Consider the following 21228-nt stretch of genomic DNA (forward strand, 5'->3'; position numbering starts at 1 on the left):
ATATATGGTTTGATAAGCAATAGAGATGATCTCCATATAAGAAAACAATCAAAATGCCATGAAATCTTTAAAAAAAACCCTAGTAGCTTATTTTCCAAGCACTAGTATGGTAAATATGAAAAATTGTTGCAAACTTCATCCTCTATTTTGTTTTCATCTCCCCACTTTTTTTCTACTTTTCTCCTTTTAAATCATTCACCCCATCCTTGTTTCTGACCTTCAGAGATTCGGAATGGCAATCTGAAAGCCATCCTTGGCCTCTTCTTCAGCTTGTCCCGCTACAAACAGCAGCAGCAGCAGGCCCAGCGGCAAAACTCCCAGCCCACCCTCCCACTTGCTGCCCAGTCCCAGAGCACACACCCTCCACTGAGTCAGCAGATCAGTGCCCCGGCCCAGCTCAGCCACTCTCTGCATGGGACTCCTGCCATCACATCCCAGAAAGCAGCGCAGGCCGAGATGCAGTCCAGGTGAGGCTAACTGGAGTGAACAAATTTGTCCCTGTGGTGTTTACTTTCTTCACATGCCTGCTGTTGTAATCCATCATTTTGACATTTCTATCTTCCTGTTCGCACTTTTTGTCATTTATAACTCTAATCCTGACCTCTCACTGTCTCTGTCCTCTTCCATATCTTTCCTCTCTTTTCTTCTCCTCTAGGGATGGGTGTCAAAGTAAACTACTCAAGTTTTCCCTTGGTCAGAAAAAGACCTCTAGGTCAGCTCTTGTGCCTTTCTAATTTCTTTCTCCTTCCCTTCTTTCCTCCACCACACCTCCTATTCCGTTCCATTCCTGGAAATAGGTTGAGATTGCCCCTAATCAAGGATAGCATTTCTTTCGCTCTGTAATGAGTTTAATGTTGTTTCTTTGTCTGTGATTAAGGGCAATCTCTACTACAAGCACTATCTATTATGCATGAATGGTAGTGTTGGAGCAGATAGGAACAAAAGCTCCAGGCTCCATTTTCAGAAGGCCCTGTCTCTCTGGCAGCGTGCCTCATTTGGCAGGCCTGCTTAATGGGCTGTAGAAGACCTTTAGATAACCCTTAAGTAAATGTGTGCGTGCTTGTGTGTTTGCGCGTGTGTGCTTCTGCAATCCCCCATATAATATGTCATCAATAATTAACACAGAGGAATCTGTGGCAGGTCTGTAATGAGACATGTTATATTTATCTTTGGTCTTACTTTTTTCTTTTTCAGTTACATTAGCCTCCTTATAGCATGCAGCATCATATGATGTGATAACGCACCTTGAAATTTAATGTACCATTTAGTTTTGCATGCTGCCCCATCCCAGAATATGTTTACATTGCACCTGTCCAGATACAGCACCCGACCAAACTAAAGAAATGCCCCCCTCTTCTGGTCAGCAGGTGCAACTACAATTATTCTACATCATTTATCAAAACACTTTTTAAACTCTTTTTTTTTTTTTAATTGATTGATCTTAATTAAGATTTAAATGGCTCTCTGGAAGCATCTGATAGCGAATTTTAAAAGATTTTAACAATGTGAATTTTTTATATTAATGCTAGCTGCTAATATTGCGGTGAAAGGTCTATTTTTCTTTGTTTTGGAATAAAAATTATTGTTAACTCAGTGTTAACATACTGAGTTAACAGCAAAACAGGGTGCTTTTGAACATAATGAGTGTGGAAGAATCTAAGTGAAGAGAAGAATTGCTGTACAATTTAGTGTAAGCAGACTGTTTTTTTTAAGGGGTTTCTTTTGGTAAGTTGGCTGTATGTAGTAATGATGTGCTGTTAGCACTAGTACTTCATTTTGAGAAATATTTAAGTACTTTTCTTTGTCTGCATTGCACTTTTAAGAGTGTAGAAAGAGAAAGATTTGCAAAGTAGATTTATTATGGAATTTCTTTTCACACTATAGCCCATATTAAAATTAAAATTTAAGAAAAAAGTGTTGCTTGTTTTTTTTTTGTTTTTTTTTAATGTAACCACTAGATTGAATTACTTCCTGACAGACTCAGTCCAGTGGGGGAAGGTAGTAGACTTGCTGGCCCTGCTATAATTGAAATGATTTTTGACTACTCTAGCCTAAATAATGTGGTTAAAGCTATTACCTTGCAACAGCTGGATAAATAGTGGTCACTCAAAGTGAATGGCAAGACGGAAATGAGAGTTTCTATAATGCACACGAGGAGCTGAGTGAGACTGCTGTAATCTGCTTATCAAGTATCCGCCTCAGTCCCAAGATGGTGATGATGTCGCCAATGGTCAGTTAGCATTTCATCAGCAGCTGTGTGCCACAGCCTGTTAGATTCCAACTCGCCTTATAGATTGGCTTGCAAAATGAAATCAAGGTGTCATAACTTCCACCAAAGCTTGTCTACAGTCTAATCCATGTGGGGAAAATAAGGAGGAGCACGTGTAATCTGAGCTCATAGTTCTCCCAGGACCCGCTCTCAGTCTGACTGTCCACTCTGCTGCAAGCTTATCTGTCTCCATTAGCCTGGTGTAGGTGCGCCCTGGGGGTGGGTCGCCGCAACGCTGCAAGAAAAGCAAACAAAAGCTAAGTTTAAAACTAAAGCTGCAATTTTAAATAGAAAACTACACGTCAGGAACAAGTTTGGAAAAATCCCATGTTAGAAAGGAGCCTAAAATAGTGTGAAGCATTTAGAAAGACATGAAGAGGAGGGCAGTCCTATTGTGGTTAGTGTAGCAATGAGGTTGAGGTATATTTGACCTTCTGGAAAGCAAACAGAGACCACTTCCCCCAGGAAATCAATACAGTAGGTCAACAAGTTCATATTACAAATTAACTGTGGATGTTGAGGTCCTCTACAGCCTATTGAGGGTGGTACATCAGCTTCAGTGCACATCATCACAGAGGCACGGTATAGAAAACAAAGCACGCTAGTGCAGATTTCTTTTTAAAGCTCATCCTTTGTGGCAAATTGCACTCCCCTAAACAGTGAAGCATGTTTGTGTAGCACTTTCCTTTTTTAAACTATTAACTATACTTAATTTAGTTTTGAAACAAACAGAAGATGTATGCTACTAGGATATTTTGGTATTTGCAGAATGTGGTTTTCTCTTTCAGAAATGTGATTTGTTCTACAACTGCCACTTACCCTTCTAATGTGTTTGGTTTAATCAGATAAAATGTTTGGTCTAATAAATCTAATTATGTTATACCCTCCCATCTTAGTTTACAGTCTGTTGCCTAGTTGTGTGCTTGTGTTATAGGCTTGCAGTGACCTAATGTGTCTCTGTAATGTGTGGGGGAAAATAAAACTGCTTTAGATTCATAAACTCGTGTTTGTCATAAAGCAGCTAACTTTTTTGGCCTGTTTATTCCCTCTTTTTTCTCCCTTGCTTTCTTCCTTTTCTTCTATCTATTCATCAGACTTCCTGGCCCCACAACAAGGGTGTCCACTGCTGGCAGTGACATCCCGCCGAGAGGCTCGGTCAGCGCTGCTGGGAACAGACGGAGCCAGGGCTTCAGTGACAAAACCAAAGCCAACTCACACCTGAACAAAGGTAAGCCAGAGATACAGATACAAATGGGTGCACACTGACATCTTCAGGTTGAATCTTGGATGTTGGCAAATCCCGTTAGCATGTCATCATGACATGTGTGCAAGTTTAGAGGAAGAGAAAGTAAAATTGGAGGACAGGCAGTAGCCTTGCAGCTGTAAAAAGTCTTAATGCTGTGTTTAGGATGATTTTATGGTAAATCCTTTGGGTGCTTTTTTGTTTTTGTGGGGAAAATGCAAGTTAGCTGTGCTGCTTTGAGGCTAATAGAGGATTAAAAACCATGCCAGTAATGCTTGGCCCTCAGCACGCAGTGCAGCACAGAAACAACTGTGTCTTTTAAAGAGAACAGCAACAAAGAACTGATGAGCATAAATTCCAGAATCACGTAATGACTACATGCTCACCACCTTTGGAATCATTCTCAACATTAATGTTGCATTGTTAAAGGATGTGGAGGTTGTTCTCAGTTTGCTGTTGTTGATGTTGATCTCAGGCTGACCTGTGCAGTGTCTTTATGGAAACGTGTCTTTGAAACTCTGTCCCATTACTCTTAATGTGTGGTTTCATGTAATATGAGTTAAATGTCATTGTGACCTCCATTTACACAGACTGTATTCATCCTCACAAATGGAAAGGTCACTCAAGGTGTGGACCATTTAGAGCACTGCTCTCTACCTTTTTCCAACCTGCACAACTCAAGTGCAACAGCACAGTGAACCCTTTAGGACTTGCGAGAGGTGTTCGCCTCAGCACAAGAAGGTCATGGCTTTGAATGGACCAGTCAGCTGGGTGGAGTGGAGGTTACATGCTCTCTGTGACTGTGTGGGTTCTGTATGGGTTCTCTGGATTCCTCCCACAGTCGCAGACGCTGTGAATGTAACAGTGTGAATAGTTGTCTGTCTCTTTGTGATGGCCCTGCGATAGACTGGCGACCCAGTCAGGGTGTGCCTCGGCTTTTGTCCTTTCACAGTTGGGCTCCAGTACCTAAACCCCCCCCCCCCCCCCCCCCAAAACAGCTGCAGCACTGAGCTAAAAAGAGTTGACTGAAGGGATGCATCCAAGTATTATTTCAGAGAAATAAAGTTCTGAATGAGAACGTTGGCGAACAAAGTTCAGTTGCTCTTCGTAAATCATTGTGCCTTTTCTTATTTAGGAACATCAGGACCAGCTCATCATCATCACTTTATGTCAACTTCAATTTTTTCAGTGTGTTTTTGGTTTTTGTTTGTTTGTTTTTTAAAACTTTTTTTTTTTTTTTTTTTACAAAATCATAACACATGTGAGGTGTATGTTTGCTACACGATAACATCCAAAAATAATTTTTCAGGACACATTTAATGTATGAAGGTCTGAAGAACAGTGCAGGTATTCTAGGCAAAACAGTGTCATGTGTCCTCCACTCATGAGGCCTACGCTCTTGCCTAATCCAGATGGAGTGTTTCCACTAGTGGGACCCCATTTGATGGGGACTGTCTTCTTTTGTCTGCTTTATGTGAGAAAGAGAAACAGTGGACAATGCCCCAATCAGATCCTCTCAGCATTGCATGGAGTGCTACTGTGAAGAATATGGATGGACATGAAGATCTCTGAACACCTGGAATACTTCCTCCCACCTGATTCCTTTAAGATTAAGCGGTTATGTTGAACACTGTAATTCAAACAAGGTGGGAAAGTACAAGCAGTGTGGGAGTTTAGTAGATCCAAGAAAAAAGCTGTTCACTGTGATAATTTTCCTTTGGAGTCAGAACTGTATTCACACCATATTCTTCCACGGTGCTCTGACCCAGTTTAACCGCTCTACGCTGTTCTGAAGCTTACAAACTCTGGGTGTTTGGCAGTACGTTTGGTTAGACTAGTGTGGAAATAGTTTCTGTCACCACTCAATGGGCCAGAGCTTTATATAGACTTTGTTAGTGTTCACAGTCTAAACTCATTACCCTGCATTAGACAGAGAATTCTGACTGCCCAGAGAAAGACAGGGCAGAAGAGTAAGGGGAGAAAAAAAAGTGTGTGTGTGAGAGAGAGAGAGCTGGAGAGGGACTGTTGTCTGTTTAAACAGTCACAAATTAACTGGGACCAACGCTGTGAGAAGCACTGTGGGGCATTTATTCTGATGCTCGGCTCCATTCGAGATGAGTGAGTTTATTAGTGTAGACTGCAGGGAGATTTGTCGGTTTGTGTGAGTGTAAAATTACCATGATTTGGAAAAAAACAACAACAGAATTTTGGGGAGATGTCCTTAAATTTGTTGATTAAATACACTTCATAACATGAAATCCTATTAGTGCTCATAGTGGGATTTCCAGTAGACACATTTGTCAGTGACTTTATTGGAAGTATTTCCAAATAGTTGGATTTGGTGGAAAGAGTGTAATTTTTTTAGGCATCTTCAAAGGGACTTGAGCACCAACTGCAATTCTGCTAGAAGGCACAATCCAGCCCATAGCTAATGAAAAAGCACATGAAGATTAGATTTTATAAAAATCATCAGATACAGGGAGGTCAGGATGATCGGTGGGAGCTACGTTAGCACACAGCATTGACTTGAAAGTAACTGCAAGATGTGTGAAGTAGCTGTGATAATTTGCATGAAACAAATTGGCTCTTAATGCTCAGCTGGTATCCTGACAGCTGATATATGAAGCTCTGAGTCTGAAGCATAGATGCGTCAGCTGATGCCAGATATAAGCTATTTGCAGTATACTCTGGGTGAAACAAATGAGCACTGAAACCAGAAAAAGCACGAGCTTGCAGCAGGCCATATGATTGTCAGCAGGTAGCATGAGAAATACTGGTCAACCCCCTTCCAGGTTCCTCTTGGCCTGTTGTTGCTAAGCCCCTCCTCCTGCTGGAGGACCCACCACACTCCTCCTCCCCTCCTACTCACTCTAGATCTGTGGCCATGGTTTAGAACTCTTCCCTGATCTCTCATCCATCTCTTCCTCTCCTCTACTTCTTTCTCTGATGTCCTGGATGTCTGCAGCACCAGTGAGGTTTGTCATCTTTCACTTGTCGATTACGTCTAATAGGCTAGAGTTACAGAGGAAGAATTCGAGTTTTGCATTGAATCTTTGATTGTTGCTGCCTAAAATGTATTTCTTTTCAATAGCGCAGAAAGCAAAGGGTTTTCCTACTGTTTAATAAGCCAATTTCTTGCTCCTTTAATGTGAAATTGATGTAGATTACCTTTCCTCTTCTTACCAATTGGTCATTGAACTAAAAGCTGCTAGTAAGTATACTACACATGAAGTTATTGTAAGACGTTGCTCCTCGAGGTTCAGATAGTTACAGAAACACCTGCAGCTTCTTTTCAGAGGCCAGATCTGGTTTGTGTCAAAGGCTCTGATGCCAAAATAGAATAATGTTACTGGATGGCTGTACAATAAGTAAACACAAGTGCCTTGATATAAGGTGACAGAGTCTGGGTGTTCGCCGAGTGACACATAGCAGAGAGACAGAAAGAGTGTGGGACACCTATGGTTGTGTGTTTCTGTATGTGTGTGTTTCTGTTGCCCATGTGTCTCTTGGATTGTGTGTTGTATATGTGGCTGGTGCCCCTGCTGAATGAATAGCCTGCTGATGAGCTGTAGCGTCACTGTTTGAGTGTATTCATGTGGAGAAACTTTAAAAAGTTTCAGTCACCACACAAAAGCCGGCTGTCCCTCTCACTTTTTTGAGCACAATGACTGAGGAGCAAGAGAGAGCAGGCTTCTCAAATGTGAACACGATGAGCAGCCAAACACCTGCAACCTCAAACTCTGTGCCAGATTTTTACATATTAAATGTCTCTGAAGGTGTCAGTGCATTGAATAAATCTAACCAGTCAGGGAGAACTGACACCGCAGGTTTGGTTCAGCACAAAGATGGTTTTACTCTGGCTACATGTGAGGGTAACTTGTGCATAAGTGTGACATTTTCAGGTCAGTAATATGGTTATTGACCGATTGAGAGCTTAATGTCTTGTTATCAGGGGAACCGCAAGGAGCAGGAGGGTTTGTGATGTCTAAACATTGTTAGCTGATGTACACTTTTATACATATTTATCACGATATATATTTGAAAATTTCCGATAACGATGTAACTGACAATATAATTGACGCGAGACAAAACACGTTACAACTCCACAACTTTATTAGTGCAAAAAAAAACCCCCCATCAATGTATTTTCACTTAAACAAGCAGCTGTTTTTTATGTGCTTTAAAGTTATATAAAAAGTTTTACAGTGCAAATGCAAATTCCTTGCTGACAGTTTAACCAAAAGGCATTTCCAGTGGAAATTGGCCGACATATCCTCAGCATAACCATGTATAATATCCACAAAACTTAAAAAGAGGTTATACACACACAATGTAACACAGTACGTATTACTCCGTGAGACTCAAGCGGTGTGGCTTTCGGACTTTAGCAAAGTCGTACTAAAAGATTTTTTGACAGATTTTTGAGTGCCGTGTATCACATAAAATCAGTTCGGTAATAATGGTAATAAAAACGGCCCGCTTGCTTGCTCTACCAAAAAATGTGTGTGGCATGGGTGTGGTCTCTGGCCAGCTGCAGAGGAGGGGTGACGCAGGGACAGGGTGAACAGGTGTGCTGGGATCTGACAGTGATTGTGTCTCTTTATATGTTGGCAGTGACAGTCAGAGGGGGGGAGCGGCCGTGACAGCAGAGAGAGAGCGGGAGTGTCTGTGTCCCAGTAAACAAACCACAGTGTCAGTGCGCGTTTTACCCATATTTTATTGCGATATTTCATTTTCTTGCCTAACATTATACCGGTATTACCGTGAACGGTATGATATGGCCCAGCCCTAGTCTTTGCCTTACAAAGGCAAAGACTACAAAGGCCTTTTTTTCCCATTTTAAATCATGCTTTTTATTTGTTTTTGTTTTTTAATGTCTCTCTAAAGCACTTTGAATCACCTTTCTGTGGAATTGTGCTATATAAATAAACTTGCCTTGCCTTGCCTTACAATATAAAGCACCTTAAGGCAGGTAAATTGAATTCTAATATATACACACACAGACATGAGTGTGTCACTCCATGAAATAAAAACTGAATTTGAAAATTGTGATTTCATCTCATTCCCGAAATTATTTGATGTAATCAAGATGCTGACACAGAAACAGACTTGTAGAGACCGAGGCAGATTTTTTTGGCAGACAGGAAGTAGGAGGGTGGTCTGTGATCCTTGTCCCTTTGGGCTGTGCTCTTCTGTCATTTTCTGCTTTTTATTTTAACCACCAATGCTTGCAGTAATTAAGCAGTTAAGCCATGAGTACTCAAATTCTTTCAACATGTTTCCTCAAGTAGTCAGCTCAGCCAGAACAGTAAAGGAACGGCAATGAGATTTAATTCCTGGACTTGGCCGGAGGCTACACAGGGGTCATAGGGTCAGTGGCCCACGTTAAAACAATTATGTGACTATTTTTGAGGTGAAACTGCTTCCTCAAGTGCAAGAACTCCACCGCTACATGAGAACAACATAATTTGCACGTCTGCCTGTTAATTTCTCATGATTGGTTCAGATTTGGACCAATTGAAAGTGATGCATACAGAACACAAAAGTCATCAGCGTTCACTTACACATGAAGCTGACATTTGCAGACATTTCTAGATTAATGGAAAGCTGTGTAGGTGTGACAGAGGATGAGGTCTTTACACCCTCTTGTGGTCACTTCATTAAGTATACAAGTGGCAGTTTTGATTTGTATTCATAGAGGAAACTCTTTATTCTTTCACTGGTATTTATTTTGCGTGTGACTGATTTGTGTTTTTAATTTCAACAGCCTTTCCAGGAATTGGGTCCCAAGCTTCTTTTAAGTTGAGATTGTGTTGCAACAGTGTCTAAGTTCATCACGCTAGTGTCACGTCTGACCCAACCCGTTGAAGATTGACTGCTTTCCTTCACCCCTGACAACCTAACTGGAGCGTGTAAGCCCCGGTCACTGGGTCCAATCTTGTCAGTGACCAGCTGACCCGTTGTCCAGAGCTTTTCCTTTCTTTTTTTCCCCCCAACAAAAATCCGAGCTGACCCCATTCTTGGACAGTACCGACCCTCCTGCTGGCCGATATCAAAGCCCCACTCATCTCAAACCTGCAGTGTCAGTCCCCGTAATCACAGCAGGTCCCCCTCTCATTCAGCCGCTACCAATTGGAAGCCAGCTATTAGCAACCTGACCCACTTTGCTGATTGCTAACTACTAGCACATCTAATTGGGCCCTAATCACTTCCTAATGGCTGCATTGTTTCAGGCTGCTCTCACTAAATGCTAAATAGGGGTAGAAAGAAGAAGCAGTGAGTGGCCGCCTATTTGCATTTAGGGCATGGAAGGTGCTATAAAAGGAAATAATCACACAGGACTAGTGTTTATTAAATTCTGACATAATGAGACCATAAGAATAACTTATGTAGTAAGTGAGTTAACATAGCTGTGTGAATTGATCAGAATACCAAGTGATCTGTATTGATTTTCATGTGTAATTGTTCCTCTGAATAGAAAAAAAATGTACTGGCATGCATTTGGAGTTTGAAATGTGTTTTCTCTTGTCTCGTCTAATGAAAAACACTTGTAAAAAAAAGTAAACTCAGGAGGTTTTAGGGGTTTGTAGATGAAGAAGGACAACAGAGCAGCTGCACTATCTTTGAATTAATGTGTCACGTTTTGTGTTTGTGTCTAAGAAGTAAGCGGAGTGTGTTACAGCTAAAGTGCGATGATTCATTGCACCCAGTGCTCTCTGCACTGGCCCTCTCTCTCTCTCTCTCGCTGGCCGTTGGTGTTTGAATATTCAAATGTTGCTGGTCTGAGCTCCATGCTGTTAGTAGCCCTGCTGTGCGTACACACTGAGATCTTGAGCAGCACTCAGAATACTTTTTTTTTGTTTATTTTTATATGGGCAGTGACTTATACCTGAATTTTCAGCTCTTGCGTTGCTTCTCCAGCTCTTGGTAAGTTTGCTTGTTGAGAGTCACGTGCTGCAGATTTTCTCAGACAACTCCTTAATGAATGATGGATCTGTAGCAGGAACATGTTTGTAAAAAAAGTACTTTCTGTTCTGTTCATTTCTAATTCAAACCATATTTTTTCGTCTTGTTTCTCAGTTTAATATACAGGGGAGTGGTGTAACTAGACAGTGTTTTCTTTGTTAAGCAGAGGGACCGTGACCAAAATAAGTCCATATAAGTCCATGCCTTATAAGTGCAGCAGCACTGCTTCTTGACTAGGCCTTCTTGGCAAGACTTAAAAGCACTTGAGTATGGCCCTCATTGTTTTTATAAACAGTTTGTGATGGGCTCCTCTCGTTGTTAGTGCTAAGGGGTTTTTAACAGTTTTGGTGGTTAGTCCAGAGAAAAGTAATGGCATGTTTGGTTATATCAACACAGGCCACCTTCAGGGCTTATAAGGTAACTCTGTGTGGGGTCAAAGAAGCTTCTGTTTTTCCTTGTGTCCTTCAGATTCTTCATCTGCCTGAATTTAGTATCTAAGCTTTAACTCCCTTCTTTATTGTTTAATAAATTGTCTCTTGTCTGGTACAGATTCCTCAGAGGGCCTGACCTCACAACCTTCGGTGATGACTGAGCATGCTCCATCATCTGCAGTGTCTGTCAGCTCCTCCACCAGCATCCCTGCCACTACCTCTACCCTGATTCCTCCCTTGTCCTCATCCTCCTCTTCCACAGCTATTCCCCAGCCCAACAGCAAGCCCTGGAGGGGCAAGTCAGCAAGCTCCAAACACACCTCTTCTAATTCCTCCTCCTCGACGAGCCCCCCCTCATGTGCCATGCAGTCTGTCAAGCAGGAGAAGGACACTTCCTGTAAGACTTCTCTGACGAATGAAGCTCCTCCTAAGGTGGTAACTCAAAAGTCAATGCTGGAGAAGCTTAAACTCTTCAACAGTAAAGGAGGCTCCAAGTCGTCCTCAATCTCTTCCTCCAATGGGGTAGGGCCCCAGACTGATAATGCTGCACCAACCAGGCAGCTTGGAGCGGGGCAGGTGGAGAGAGCTGAGACAGGCTCCAACACCGACCCCTTAGAGGAGAATGATGGCAATGTTCGGCCGGGACTCAACGGAACCAGCAATGGGAATTCTTGTGGAGCAGCTCCCTCTTCAGGAACTACGGTTTCTACCACCGCAAGCAGCCCCAAAATAGCTCTGAGGGGCATTGCCCAGCGAACTTTCAGCAGAGCTTTGACTACCAAGAAAGGCTCAGTCAAAGGACCTGAAAAAGATAAGGAAAAGGGGAAGGAGAAGGAGAAAGGGAAGGAGGTAGGGAAGCGCACCTCCGTCCCTGATAAAACAGAGCTGAGGGGAGAAGAGCACAAGGAGGAAGTAGTACCTGTTGCTCTGGATGCTGACACAAATAAAAGAACCTCTAAAATTGCCAGTTTCATTCCCAAGGGAGGTAAAATGGCCAAAAAAGAGAGTTCCACCCCTGCACAAAGCGGAATACCAAAGCCAGGAGGCAAACCCACAGGAGCTGGTGGTAAAGCTTCTTCAGTGAAGGAAGCAGGGGAGAGGCCTCGGAGCATGCGGTTAGGAGGGGGTCTCGCCATGCACCGTGGCCCCCTGGACAGAGACAGGGACAGCAGACACTCCAGCTCTACCTCCAGCCTGGCCTCCACAGAAGGAAAGACCAGCAACGCCCCTGTGGCAGGTGGTGGCACTACGCAGAGCACAGCCAGCAACACGGTCAGCGTGCAGCTACCTCAGACGCAACAGCACCATAGCCACCCCAACACAGCCACTGTTGCACCTTTCATGTACAGGTAAGACTGCACTTTCTTGGAGTATCTTGTCTAAAGTATGTGGTAGTGAATCTCAGTTTCACCTGCCTATATCACCTACATGCAATAATGAAAGCAAGTAATGATAATTTATAGTCAAACACTATATATAAAAAAATCTCTCTCTCTCTCTCTCTCTCTCTCTCTCTCTCTCTCTCTCTATATATATATATATATATATATATATGTACAGTGGGGCAAAAAAGTATTTAGTCAGCCACCGATTGTGCAAGTTCCCCCACTTAAAATGATGACAGAAGTCATTAATTTGCACCAGAGGTACACTTCAACTGTGAGAGACAGAATGTGAAAAAAAAATCCAGGAGAACCAGGCTCAGGGAGGGGTTTCCATCTGCCACGACCAATTGGGGTGAAGGGATGGCAGGCAGGACATAGTACACACACGCTGTCCAGTTAAGAGTTTGGTTTCAAGCCCCCCTGCAAATATGTTACACATAAAACTGAGGAGGGCTGAATATATATACAACAGAATGAATATGCAACATACTGTATGAGCAGCGTTTTAATACTATTGTTTTATAAGGCCTAACTTTATTTTGTTTCTTTTTACTTTTCTAACAGTGTAACATACACACATATATATATATATATATATATATATATATATATATATATATATATATATATATATATACATACACATACATACATACACACACACACACACACATACACACATACATACATATACACATATATACATATACATATATATATACACACATATATACACATATATACACATATATACAGTGGGGCAAAAAAGTATTTAGTCAGCCACCGATTGTGCAAGTTCCCCCACTTAAAATGATGACAGAGGTCAGTAATTTGCACCAGAGGTACACTTGAAAAATCCATGAATTCACATGGTAGGATTTGTAAAGAATTTATTCGTAAATCAGGGTGGAAAATAAGTATTTGGTCACCTCAAACAAGGAAAATCCCTGGCTCTCACAGACCTGTAACGTCTTCTGTAAGAAGCTTTTCTGTCCCCCACTCGTTACCTGTATGAATGGCACCTGTTTGACCTCATCATCTGTATAAAAGACACCTGTCCACAGCCTCAACCAGTCAGACTCCAAACTCCGCCATGGCCAAGACCAAAGAGCTTTCGAAGGACACCAGGAAAAGAATTGTAGACCTGCACCAGACTGGGAAGAGTGAATCTACAATAGGCAAGCAGCTTGGTGTGAAAAAATCAACTGTGGGAGCAATCATCAGAAAATGGAAGACATACAAGACCACTGATAATCTCCCTCGATCTGGGGCTCCACGCAAGATCTCATCCCGTGGGGTCAAAATGATCATGAGAACGGTGAGCAAAGATCCCAGAACCACACGGGGGGACCTGGTGAATGACCTGCAGAGAGCTGGGACCAAAGTAACAAAGGTCACCATCAGTAACACACTACAACGGCAGGGAATCAAATCCCGCAGTGCCAGACGTGTTCCGCTGCTGAAGCCAGTGCATGTCCAGGCCCGTCTGAAGTTTGCCAGAGAGCACATGGATGATACAGCAGAGGATTGGGAGAATGTCATGTGGTCAGATGAAACCAAAGTAGAACTTTTTGGTATAAACTCAACTCGTCGTGTTTGGAGGAAGAAGAATACTGAGTTGCATCCCAGGAACACCATACCTACTGTGAAGCATGGGGGTGGAAACATCATGCTATGGGGCTGTTTTTCTGCCAAGGGGACAGGACGACTGATCCGTGTTAAGGACAGAATGAATGGGGCCAAGTATCGTGAGATTTTGAGCCAAAACCTCCTTCCATCAGTGAGAACTTTGAAGATGAAACGAGGCTGGGTCTTCCAACATGACAATGATCCAAAACACACCGCCCGGGCAACAAAGGAGTGGCTCCGTAAGAAGCATTTGAAAGTCCTGGAGTGGCCTAGCCAGTCTCCAGACCTCAACCCCATAGAAAATCTGTGGCGGGAGTTGAAAGTCTGTGTTGCTCGGCGACAGCCCCAAAACATCACTGCTCTTGAGAAGATCTGCATGGAGGAATGGGCCAAAATACCAGCTACTGTGTGTGCAAACCTGGTAAAGACCTATAGTAAACGTTTGACCTCTGTTATTGCCAACAAAGGTTATGTTACAAAGTATTGAGTTGTATTTTTGTTATTGACCAAATACTTATTTTCCACCCTGATTTACGAATAAATTCTTTACAAATCCTACCATGTGAATTCATGGATTTTTTTTTCACATTCTGTCTCTCACAGTTGAAGTGTACCTCTGGTGCAAATTACTGACCTCTGTCATCATTTTAAGTGGGGGAACTTGCACAATCGGTGGCTGACTAAATACTTTTTTGCCCCACTGTATATATGTGTATATATATGTGTATATGTGTGTATATGTGTGTATATATATATGTATATGTATATATGTGTATATGTATGTATGTGTGTGTGTGTGTGTCTGTATGTATGTGTATATATATATATATATATATATATACATATATGTATGTTACACTGTTAGAAAAGTAAAAAGAAACAAAATAAAGTTAGGCCTTATAAAACAATAGTATTAAAACGCTGCTCATACAGTATGTTGCATATTCATTCTGTTGTATATATATTCAGCCCTCCTCAGTTTTATGTGTAACATATTTGCAGGGGGGCTTGAAACCAAACTCTTAACTGGACAGCGTGTGTGTACTATGTCCTGCCTGCCATCCCTTCACCCCAATTGGTCGTGGCAGATGGAAACCCCTCACTGAGCCTGGTTCTCCTGGAGGTTTCTTTCTGTTAAAAGGGAAATTTCCTTCTCACTGTTAACAAATGCTAGTTCACAGGCGGTCATCTGATTGTTGGGGGGGGGGGGGGGGGTTGTATTATCGTAGGGCCTTTACTTTATTCAGGCAATTCTCGTTGTGATTTGGCGCTATATAAATAAAATTGGATTGGATTGTTTTTTTTCACCAAATACCTGTTATGGAAAGTGCAAAGTTGTGTTTGAGTATTTGTCCATCTCTAAATTGTTAACCAGTAATCTTTAATATGTTCAGGTTCTCATATTTTGCCTGCCTGTTTGTACACGTGCATCTGGGCAAATATGTGTAGATGTTGTGCGCCCCTGACCTCTGTCCTGGTCGCAGTGTGATAAGGAAGGAGGTCCCTCATGCGCTCAATAAGTCTTTTCTAACAACCACTCATTAACTTCCTGATACTTCCTGTGCTGCTGCCCTTTCTCCTTGTGTACATTCTGACCTATAGTTAACAACCCCACCTCCAAAAAAATGCCTCCATTATCAGCACTTTGAAACTTCCTCTTTTGCTGTCAGGTACCATTACCAGCAGGATTATACCGCCTCCACCTGTCAGAAAGATTATGTTTGAAAGTAAATTAGAAGAATTAAAAACATACGATCAATGCTGATGACCATTAACTTAAAACAAAGCGCACTGGTAGAAATTAGTTCAAGGAAAAGATATGGAAATAAGCTAAAGTTTAACCCTGTATTAGGTTGGTTAGTCAGAAGGTCGAGAAGAGTTTCCATGCTGCCATTCTCTGTACAACAGTGTGAGTCTGAAGCAGTCTGGTACACAGAGCGAGTAGTCAACAAGGACAAAGTCTGGAATCGGGCAAAGACCTCAGGCTGCATATGAGCGAAGCTTTCGAATGTCATCATTTCAAAACACTACCAGTGGTTCAGCTGTATCGATTTATCCTTCAAAGGCAAACCTTTCTGGTGTGTGGGGATTAGCAGGCATTCACTTTGGACTACAGTCACAAGACTTGAAACACAGCAGATTTAAATCTTAATCGGGTTTATCCCTATTTCGTGACAATTTGCTCAATATTAGGTTCCCACTAAGTGCACAATAATTCAGAATCGATTTGATCTGTTGCACAATTTATTTTCCAGATCCCAAACAGACAGCGAGGGAACAGTGACTACTGAGACCGATTCAGGAGGCAGAGGTGGAGACATTTCCTTCACCAAGACCAGCCAAACATCCATCGAGGACCTTTCAGGTCGGCGAACAATGGAAATATGTAATCTTTCTGGTTCAGCATAGAGAAATTATGTTCTTTAATTTTTTTTTGTTTTTTTATTGTGCTGCTCAGGTGAAGACCCAGAGACAAGGCGGCTGCGTACTGTCAAAAACATAGCTGACCTGCGGCAAAACTTAGAGGAGACCATGTCCAGCCTCCGAGGAACTCAGGTCTCACACAGGTACAGTGATTGGCTCTGCGCTCTGGCTCATCCCACATAGTGTTTTTCTTGATATTGAGCAATTCATTTTTCACTGAGCTTATTAGGAAAACAGTGCTTGGAGGGAAGTTTATATGTGAGCAAACACTTACTATCTGAACAGCAACTGAAGTTTCTTACAATGCTGTTATGGTTGAGTGCTAAATCATCTAAATCACACTCATTTTTTTGGTGGATTTAAATCAGTCACTTACCTGTCTCGTGGTCAGGAGACTGTGTCTGTCTGTGTCTAACAGGTATTACTTCCTTTTTTTCTTATAGCAGTCTTATCCTTCTTTTTAGGGATCTTTTACTTTGATCGTTGGGCATGTCTTTGATGCTTCTGGCTTAGCTTTAATCACGTTCCCTCCTACAGAGTTGTGACCTGTGCTCTGGTGTTATGTGTCAGTGCTGACCCAACTGTCTACATAGTTTATACTCTGCTCTAAGCTCAATAAATCTGTTGTTCATAAATGAAATTGTGCAATTTGATGCTTTTTTCTCCAGTACTTCTCTCTGTTCCATATTTCCAGATCCTAGGAAAAGAATTCTTGACATTTGGTGTAGTGATTGGCCACTTGCTTACTGCTTCAAAAGGCACATTTTTGAATGAAATGTTATCAGAAAACATTAATGTGTGCTCTCAACTTGTCTTGCCTTCATTCTATTCCGCTCAGCACCTTGGAAACCACCTTTGACAGCAGCATTACCACAGATATCAGTGGCAGTGGCGGCACAGGCAGTGGCAGCAGCAATAGCGGAGGCGGTCGAAGCATCCTCAGCCTTACATCTTCCCGCCCCTCACTATCCTCGTGGCGACTGGGCCAGTCTAGCCCTCGTCTTCAGGCGGGTGATGCCCCCTCTATGGGGAATGGTTACGGTGGCCGTGTGGTTGGTGGCCAGGGAGGACGCTACCTTTACCCCGGGAACCTGCGGCGACAGCTGGCTGGCAGGGGAGGAGCCCTGTGCAGCGTGGACCTGGGAGACAGAGCCGGGGAAGACGTCGACCTTGATGGAATCCCAATGGAAGTCACGGGATACATGAGCGATGGAGATGTGCTGAGCAAGAATGCTGTGCGCACTGATGATGTGACCAGTGGGTAAGTGAGTCTTTTTTAATCAGACACATGTGTTATCAATACAGAAACTTTTCGCCAATAAATCCATTACTATCCACATTGGTTAACAAGAGTATCTAGAAACTTTCACTGGTTCTAACATCTTCACCGGGAGGATTTTCAGCATTTCTCTGTTCTGTCATCGTCCATGCATCATCTTTTGTTTCTGTATTGTTGTTGGATTAAACAGGAAAAACATGAAAACCTTTTGGAAAGATTTTGCAGCATTTACTAATACTGCATTACAGTTCACAAAAAGTTGAGTTACAGTGAATCTGAGTAAGCGCAGAATTTATGTGACAAAAACATATTTGCAATATTTCCCAACCCCAAAAGATTACTGGTAAATATTCTAATAACTCTGATGTGCTCAAACATAAAAAAAACATATGAAAATGGATGCCATGCTTATATAATATGACTTTTATGGCTGAGATGTGACAGTTTGGTCTCTCAACAATGAGAGACTTGTCTTTAATGTAGGCTTACCACAGGAGGGCAGTAGTGTTTCTTGACTGTATATGTGCAACCCAGCTGACAGATGGTCTCTATCGCACAAGTATCATTTATTCTGTACAGTGAAAATCCCACAAGTTTGCAGTCTTTCAATGTTTCGATGCTGTTGTCCTGATAACCTGGTTATTTTTCTCTTTGAAAGCCAGTGACCGTGTTGTAGCAGGCCCCTTGCATACCTTGGCTGACACACAATTTAAAGTACTGTTGTCATCATTATTATCAGATGAAGCCATAAAAGGCACCAAATCATCTTCAGATGGAATAGAAAGTTGGAAAACAAGAGATCGGGGTAATTGTTCAAATTCTGTGTAATGTTAATATGAATGAGATTTCATAAAAGCAGTGAAGGTGATTTAAAAAAAACAAAAAAAACAAAAAAACATGCCTCTTAAAAGCTGTGTGGAAATTACTTCATCTAGCATGCATAGATCTGGATCACCATAGTCACCAGCCCCGAGGCACCTTTAGAAAGCCAGAGAGCAAAGTACTGTTGAACTACTTGATATATCTGAATCTGTGACTAAGCAAACCAAGCCAGGCCACAGCCACACCTGGACAGACGAGTGACGTGTACATGTGAGCCGAGACATTATCTTATTCAAAACACTTTATATTGGTAAGAACTATGAATAAGACAAAAATCATATACCATGTTTATATCTATAATTAATAAATTATACTGTTTTTGGACAAACTGATTCATCAGTTTAGGCTTTAAACAAAGGAAATCAACATCATCCTTACGTTTTAGAAGCTGGTGCTTTTTTATTTAGACTGGTAAATGATCATATATCCATCATTTCAAAAAACCTTTTTGTCGTTTGCAAGCTAGATTGGATCAAACAGATTATGTAGAGAGTAAATTGAGCTGGATTTGATGCTTAAATGGTGCCTTTTTGTCTGTGTGAAAAACATGCTTGTGGTGTGTATTTGGTCTCAGCTGTCTGATCTCTATGGATGATGTGACGGATGGCTGGCAAAATGAGCTTTTATTCAAATGGGAACATGCTGACTAGATTATATTCTTTGTGTTGGGGCGAAGGGGGTGGGGGGGGATTGCAGTGTGTGTGTGTGTGTGTAAGAAAGGAACTGTGTAGGTACAGCCATGTGGGTGTGTGGGCAGTCTTCCTCTGGGTTAACCATTATTCTCGACATCATCAGGCTATTTAACGATTAGCTCCTTTCCAAGCATGTTAGCGTCCACAAAATAACAGGTTCTTCTGCACAAAAGAGGTATGTTTACCCAGAGAGGAGGAGCTGGCTCTTGGATTAGACCATTAAACTCTCACACCTCAAGTCTTTGTTACCTCTTAAATGTTAATTAAATCTGAAATCACACAAATTACAAAAGGTGCTTTTTTTCCTCTCTTATCTGTATGGCACGCAGACTCATGGGGTTGATATTTCTCTGAGCTCCTGGCTTCCAACACAATGTCATTAAGGCTTATGGAATTTAATTTGTGGCCTTCATGGTGGAAATATTGTTTGTCCCTGTAAGAGTGAACAATCCACAAAGATCTCTCTGTAAAGTTGCCCCTAATTAATTCTATAAAGTGAGATGTTCATAGCTATGAACAACTCTGATACAATTTCTACTTCTGCAACCAAAACAGTTAGAAACATTACTTGAACTAATTCTTTAACGCCTGTAACAATATTTAGTAGCATAAAATAGCCGTTAAATAGCAATATATAATAATTTATAACATGTTTTAATTTTCTCTTGCATTTTTAATTAAAACATTTGTAGTGTTGGGGGAGTATGAACCAGTATAATATTCTGCAGCTGCTCTTTAGAGCTGTGCACGTCTCACATGCAGGCCAGTTAGCTTTTGGGACACCAATAACATTCCCGCTTTGAAAGGGATACCTTCACTGAACACGTGTCCCTGCTAATGAACACAAAACACATGAAGTGAGCCAGAACAGGTGAGCTAATGCTAATCTGGACATTTGCTAAGTAAGCACAGTGAAAGTCACCTTGAATGTATTATATCAATAAGCCCCCACAAACATACAAATATTTGGGTGAGCCCCTAATTCTGCTAGAAGTCTCTGCCGGTTAAAAGGGAGTTCTTCCTTCCCACTGTTGCCAAAGGCTCTCTTGGTGGTCAAGAGCAATCAGTGGTAAATAGCCATAACAGTAAAACAATTTATAGCCAAAATATAAAAAATAATTATTTAAAAGACATCAACCTCCACACTATATTTACTGGGGTCCAGTAACTGCATTTGTCTTTTATCTGTTTTCAAAGCCTCAGGTATTTTTTTTCTTGCTGTTTTACATTTTATGGAAAAAATATTGCGATATTGGGAGGTAAGTCAACAATGAAAACAAGTTGCAGCTCTAGAAATGTCTAAGGAATCTACATTCTTGATTGCTTAGAAACGTCTAGAGACATAACAGGTAATTTATTTAGCATACACTCAACCCTAGTAGACAGGCAGTGTGACTGATGGCACCACTTTTACTATTTACAGTGGGGGGGGTTTTATCAGTCACCAATCACCCCCACCCCCTTCTTTTTTTTCCCTTTCGCTATCTCTGCTCATGGAAATGTGGGGACCTGTCTCCCCACCTCCTTGGCTCAGGGCTATGTGGCTGATATACCACTCCCCCCACTCCAATTCTTCCCTCCTCTCCCTCCTCCAACCTTTACAGACAGACCCAACCTCCATTCAGGAGAGAAAAACATGTGGAGCAGGGGAGCAAGACTGCATATCAACACTGAGTTTTCACAGAGCAGGACACACTAACAAACAGTCAGGCTGCACCTTAGTATATACATGGAGAGTTGCTGGGTGCTTTGCATTTATCTCTGATATCACCAAACAGGTTTTCACCTGGTGATATCACAGCAGATCTCACACACGCACAGGACCAGACAGACAGAAGAAGCCAGACAGTAAAAGACAGTTGACATTTCTTTGGAGATTTTTATCAGCAAAGATCAACACACACCTGGACTTGTTTATTTTTCTTCGGACTAACTGTTTAACCATGTTCAAGGCAGACAGGTACGTCTGAGTGGAGTAGGAGCTGTAACTCCTGTTTGTTTGTTTGTTTTTTCCGTAGTGTGACAATA

General features: G+C 41.8%; 1 protein-coding gene across 9 annotated transcripts in view; it reads left to right on the forward strand.

Moving 5' to 3' along the window:
* The window catches only part of nav2a (neuron navigator 2a), a 218029-nt gene that overhangs the window by 155317 nt on the left and 41484 nt on the right, over positions 1-21228 (forward strand). For 6 of the 9 annotated variants that reach the window (XM_085162574.1, XM_085162536.1, XM_085162545.1 and 3 more), the window contains 7 exons: positions 224-467; positions 656-712; positions 3364-3497; positions 11028-12258; positions 16179-16288; positions 16382-16490; positions 17186-17608. In XM_085162574.1, coding sequence (XP_085018700.1) covers positions 224-467; positions 656-712; positions 3364-3497; positions 11028-12258; positions 16179-16288; positions 16382-16490; positions 17186-17608 — 2308 coding nt within the window. Of the gene's footprint in view, positions 1-223; positions 468-655; positions 713-3363; positions 3498-3553; positions 6488-7680; positions 10440-11027; positions 12259-16178; positions 16289-16381; positions 16491-17185; positions 17609-21228 lie in introns of those variants that run through there. The other 3 variants (XM_085162554.1, XM_085162600.1, XM_085162609.1) reach the window with 3 other exon arrangements.

This window comes from Neolamprologus multifasciatus, chromosome 1, assembly GCF_963576455.1.
Source record: "Neolamprologus multifasciatus chromosome 1, fNeoMul1.2, whole genome shotgun sequence".
NCBI lineage: Eukaryota > Metazoa > Chordata > Actinopteri > Cichliformes > Cichlidae > Neolamprologus > Neolamprologus multifasciatus.